This window comes from Apteryx rowi, unplaced genomic scaffold (genome assembly GCF_003343035.1).
Source record: "Apteryx rowi isolate R43461 unplaced genomic scaffold, aptRow1 scaffold_1621, whole genome shotgun sequence".
Lineage (NCBI taxonomy): Eukaryota > Metazoa > Chordata > Aves > Apterygiformes > Apterygidae > Apteryx > Apteryx rowi.
Window position 1 is genome coordinate 13,787 of NW_020447888.1, and position 5,435 is coordinate 19,221.

The 5,435-nt window shown below is 71.0% G+C and overlaps 1 protein-coding gene across 1 annotated transcript in view; it reads left to right on the top strand.

Annotated features, from left to right (window-relative positions):
* Positions 1-5,435, top strand: part of LOC112963170 (spectrin beta chain, non-erythrocytic 2-like) — a 12,705-nt gene that overhangs the window by 3,740 nt on the left and 3,530 nt on the right. The window contains 14 exon segments of the mRNA XM_026059972.1: positions 1-154; positions 279-416; positions 1,192-1,948; positions 2,038-2,240; positions 2,319-2,409; positions 2,504-2,650; positions 2,728-2,991; positions 3,094-3,318; positions 3,425-3,514; positions 3,604-3,858; positions 3,946-4,076; positions 4,364-4,568; positions 4,663-5,037; positions 5,175-5,419. The exon segment at positions 1-154 is cut by the window's left edge and continues 92 nt beyond it. Coding sequence (XP_025915757.1) covers positions 1-154; positions 279-416; positions 1,192-1,948; positions 2,038-2,240; positions 2,319-2,409; positions 2,504-2,650; positions 2,728-2,991; positions 3,094-3,318; positions 3,425-3,514; positions 3,604-3,858; positions 3,946-4,076; positions 4,364-4,568; positions 4,663-5,037; positions 5,175-5,419 — 3,280 coding nt within the window.

Below are 5,435 nucleotides of genomic sequence, written 5' to 3' on the forward strand. Positions count from 1 at the left end.
AGCGCCGGCGGCAGCACCTGCAGGACGCCCTCAGCCTCTACACCATGCTGAGCGAGGCTGACGCCTGCGGGCTCTGGGTGGGCGAGAAGGAGCAGTGGCTCCACGCCATGCTCATCCCCGACAAGCTGGAGGACCTGGAGGTGGTGCAGCAGCGGTGAGCGCGGCGCCTCGGCCCCCCCCAGCCGCCGCTGCCGCTGCCACGGCGCCGGCTGCCCCTGCTCCCCGTCCCGGCCGTGCTGAGCCCCCTTCTATCCGCCCCCCGCGTCGCCACCCCGCAGGTTCGAGACGCTGGAGCCGGAGATGAACAACCTGGCGTCCCGCGTGGCCGCCGTCAACCGCGTCGCCGCCCAGCTCCTGGACACCGACCAGCGCAACAGGGAGAGCATCCAGGCCACGCGGGAGCAGCTCAACGCCAGGTGGGCAGCGGGGTGCTCCGGGCAGGGCGATGCCGTGGGCAGCAGGATGCTCTGGGCAGCGGGACACAGCAGGCAGGGTGATGTCGTGGGCAGCAGGATGCTCCGGGCAGCGGGACACAGCAGGCAGGGCAATGTCGTGGGCAGCGCAATGCCGTAGGCAGCAAGATGCTGCAGGCAGGGAGGGGTGCTCCAGGCAGGGACAATCCCAGCAGGGAGGGACAATCCAGGCAGGATGCTCCGGGCAGGGTTGCTCTGGGCAGGATGCTCTAGATGCAGAGGGATGCTCCAGGCAGGGAGGAACAGTCCAGACACAATGCTCTGGATGCAGAAGGTTGCTCCAGGCAGGAATGTTCCAGGCAGGCAGGGATGCTCCAGGCAGGATGTTCCAGATGTGGAGTGTTGCTCCAGGCAAGGTTGCTCCGGACACAGAGGCTTGCTCCGGGCAGGGTTGCTCCAGGCAAAATGCTCCAGACGCAGAGGGTTGCTCCGGGCAGGATGCTCTGAACGCGGAGGGTTGCTCCAGGCAGAGTTGCTCCAGACACGGAGGGTTGCTCCGGGCAGAATGCTCCGGAGGCGGAGGGTTGCTCTGGGCAGAGTTGCTCTGAGCAGGGTTGCTCCGGGCAGGATGTTCCGGACGCAGAGGGTTGCTCCAGGCAGGATGCTCCGGACGCAGAGGGTTGCTCTGGGCAGGATGCTCCGGACGCAGAGGGTTGCTCCGGGCAGGATGCTCCGGGCAGGGCCACCGCGGCTCCAGCCTGAACCCGCTGCCTCGCAGGTGGGAACGTTTCCGGGCGCTGGCCGACCAGAAGAAGGACGCGCTGACGTCGGCCCTGAACATCCAGAACTACTACCTGGAGTGCAACGAGACCACGTCCTGGATGCGGGAGAAGACCAAGGTGATCGAGTCGACACAGGGGCTGGGGAACGACCTGGCCGGCGTCATGGCCCTGCAGCGCAAGCTGTCGGGCATGGAGCGCGACCTGGAAGCCATCCAGAGCAAGGTGCGGGACCTGCGGGCTGAGGCGGAGAAGCTGGCGGCCGAGCACCCGGAGCAGGCGCCCCCCATCCTGGCCCGGCTCTCGGCCATCGAGGCCGTGTGGGCCGAGCTGTGCCGCAGCCTGCGGCAGCGCGAGGAGTCGCTGGGCGAGGCCAGCAAGCTGCAGGGCTTCCTGCGCGACCTGGCCAGCTTCCAGGCCTGGCTGTCCCGCACCCAGACGGCCGTGGCCTCCGAGGACGTGCCGGCCACGCTGGCCGAGGCCGAGCGGCTGCTGAGCCAGCACGAGAGCATCCGCAAGGAGATCGCGCACTACGGCGACGACTACCAGAGCACGCGGGCCGTGGGCCGGGAGGTGACGCAGGGCCAGACAGACGCCCAGCACCTCTTCCTGCAGCAGCGCCTCGAGGCCCTCGACACCGGCTGGGAGGAGCTGGGCCAGATGTGGGAGAACCGCCACCACCTCCTCTCCCAAGCCTACGCCTTCCAGCTCTTCCTTCGCGACACCAAGCAGGTCGAGGGCGTCCTCAGCACCCAGGTGAGGAGCCGGGGCGGGCGGAAGGGGACGCCGGCGCCCGGTGGGGCCGCGGTGACGCCCCCGGCTCGCCTCCCCCCCCGCCCGCCCAGGAATACGCCCTGTCGCACACGGAGATGCCCAGCACGCTGCAGGGAGCCGAGGCGTCCATCAAGAAGCACGAGGACTTCATGGCCACCATGGACGCCAACGGGGAGCGCGTGCAGGGGCTGGTGGCCGCGGGGCGCAAGCTGGTGGCGGAGGGCAGCGTCCACGCCGACAAGGCGCAGGAGACCGTGGACTCGGTGGAGAGCAGGTGAGGCCCCCGCACACGGCCCAGCCCCGGGGCGCCCACGTTCCCCTGCCCGGCCTCACCCTCGCACCCTCGTCGCAGGCACAAGAGGAACCGGGAGGCGGCCCAGGAGCTCCTGGGGCGCCTGCGGGACAACTGGGAGCTGCAGCGGTTCCTGCAGGACGGCCAGGAGGTGAGCGCAGGCTGCGGGATGGAGCGGGATGGGGTGGGATGGGATGGGATGGGGCCAGGCGTCACGGCCCTCCGCTCTGCTCCTCTCCCGGCAGCTCACGCTCTGGATCAACGAGAAGATGCTGACGGCGCAGGACATGTCCTACGACGAGGCCCGCAACCTGCACACCAAGTGGCAGAAGCACCAGGCGTTCATGGCCGAGCTGGCGTCCAACAAGGACTGGCTGGACAAGATCGATAAGGTGGGGCCGGGCGCGAGGCCGGGGGGGCCGGGACCCCACTGCCGCCGCCGCCCTGCTGACGCCCGCGTCCCCACCAGGAGGGCCGCCAGCTGGGGACGGAGAAGCCGGAGCTGGGGACGGTGGTCACGGAGAAGCTGGAGGCGCTGCACCGGCTCTGGGACGAGCTGGAGTCGACCACCAAGACCAAAGCCCAGTGCCTGTTCGACGCCAACCGCGCCGAGCTCTTCGCCCAGTCCTGCTCGGCGCTGGAGGCCTGGCTGGCCGGCGTGCGGGCCCAGCTGCAGTCCGACGACTACGGCAAGGACCTCACCAGCGTCAACATCCTGCTCAAGAAGCAGCAGGTGAGTGCGGCGCCGGTGGGTGTGCGGGGCTGGGAAACGCGGGGCCGGCGGGTGCGCGGCGGCGCTCCCACGCTCACCCGCTGCCTCGTGCTCTGGGCGCAGATGCTGGAGAACCAGATGGACGTGCGGGAGAAGGAGGTGGAGGCGATCCGGGCGCAGGCGCTGGCCCTCAGCCAGGAGGACGCCAACACGGCCGAGGTGGAGGGGCAGTTCCGGGCCGTGGAGGAGAAATTCCGGGGGCTCCGGGGGCCGCTCCGCGAGCGCTGCCACAAGCTCCTGGCCTCCAAGGAGGAGCACCAGTTCAACCGCGACCTGGAGGACGAGATCGTGAGTCGGATCCCCGAACCCGGGAGAGAACCGGGGGCTCCAGTGCCCCCCCACCGGGGACCCAGGCGTCCGGGTGTCCCTGACCCCCCCCACTTTGTGCCTGCAGCTGTGGGTGAAGGAGCGCAGACCCCTGGCAGTGTCCACGGACCACGGCAAGGACCTGCCCTCCGTGCAGCTCCTGATAAAGAAGAACCAGGTGGGCGGCAGCGGGGGCGGCCGGGGGGGTCCTGCCGGAGCCGAACAGCCCCGGGACACCCACGGCCCCCCCTCCCCGTGTACCCCCAGACGCTGCAGAAGGAGCTGCAGGGCCATGAGCCACGGGTGGAGGAGCTGCTGGGGCGGCGCGCGGGGCTGGCACGACCCGCTGAGCGGGTGACGGAGCTGCGCGAGGCCTGGCAGGAGCTGCGGCTCCAGGCAGAGCAGCGGCACCGGCGCCTGGAGCAGGCTCACGCCGCCCAGCAGTTCTACTTCGACGCCGCCGAGGCCGAGGCCTGGATGGGCGAGCAGGAGCTGCACATGATGTCCCAGGAGAAGGCCAAGGTGAGGCCGGAGCAGGGGGGAGCCGAGGGGGGGCCGGGACGCCCCCGTGCCGGCGCCCCTGAGCTGCGGCGCCGCTCCCCTCCGCAGGACGAGCTCAGCGCCCAGGCCATGGTGAGCAAGCACCTGGTGCTGGAGCAGGCGCTGCGGGACTACGCGCACACCGTGCACCAGCTCTCCACGCAGAGCCGCGAGCTGGTGGCCAGCGGGCACCCCGAGAGGTCAGTGCTGTCCCCGTGCCGGCGCGCGGCGTGCCGCGGGGACCGGGGCGTCCTGGTGCCGCGTCCCGTCCCCATGCACACACGCGTTGTGCCACGGGGATGGGGTGTCTCTGTTCCGTCCCCGTGCACACACACATCGTGCTGCAGGGATGGGGTGTCTCCGTCCCGTCCCCGTGCACACGCACGTCGCCCCATCCCGTCCCCTCCCCGTGCCGCCGTGCCTCCCACTGCGAGCGCCGGGCGCCTCCGTGCCTGCCGTGGCGGGTGACGCGCGGCCATGCCCGCAGCGAGCGGCTGACGCTGCGCCAGGGCCAGGTGGACAAGCTCTACGCCAGCCTGAAGGAGCTGGCAGAGGAGCGCCGGGCCAAGCTGCAGGAGCACCAGCGCCTCTGCCAGCTCAAGCGCGACGTCGACGACCTGGAGCAGTGGATCTCGGAGCGCGAGGTGGTGGCCGCCTCCCACGAGCTGGGCCAGGACTATGAGCACGTCACGGTGTGTCTCGCCAGCGGCGGCGGCGGGAGCCACAGCGGGGGCCCCCCGCTGTCCCGGCATCCCAACGTGGCCCCTCTCCGTGTCCCACCCACAGATGCTGCGGGACAAGTTCCGGGAGTTCTCGCGGGACACGAGCAGCATCGGGCAGGAGCGCGTGGACGGCGTCAACGGGCTGGCGGACGCGCTGATCGCCGCGGGGCACTCGGAGAACGCCACCGTGGCCGAGTGGAAGGACGGGCTCAACGAGGCCTGGGCCGACCTGCTGGAGCTCATCGACACGCGCTCGCAGATGCTGGCGGCCTCCTACGAGCTGCACCGCTTCTACCACGACGCCCGCGAGACCCTCACCCAGGTGCAGCACAAGCAGAAGCAGCTGCCCGACGAGGTGGGCCGCGACCTCAACACGGCCGAGGCCATGCAGCGCATGCACACCGCCTACGAGCACGACATCCAGGCCCTGAGCGCGCAGGTGAGCGCCGCGCCGCAGCGCAGCGGGGGACCACGGCACTGCACGGCAGGGGGACCGCGGTGCGGTGCAGCACGGCACGGCACAGCGTAGGAAAGTGCAGCCCGGCGCAGCCCGTCTCAGGCGCCGTCGGCCCGCAGGTGCGGCAGGTGCAGGAGGACGCCTCGCGGCTGGAGAAGGCCTACGCCGGGGAGAAGGCCGACGACATCCGGCGGCACGAGCGGGCCGTGAGCGAGGCCTGGGCCGAGCTGCGCGGCAGCAGCCAGGGCCGCCGGCGCCTGCTGCTCGACACCGTCGACAAGTTCCGCTTCTTCCGCACCGTGCGCGACCTCATGCTCTGGATGGACGGCGTCTGCCTGCAGATCGAGGGGCAGGAGAGGCCGCGGTGAGGGGGCGGTTGC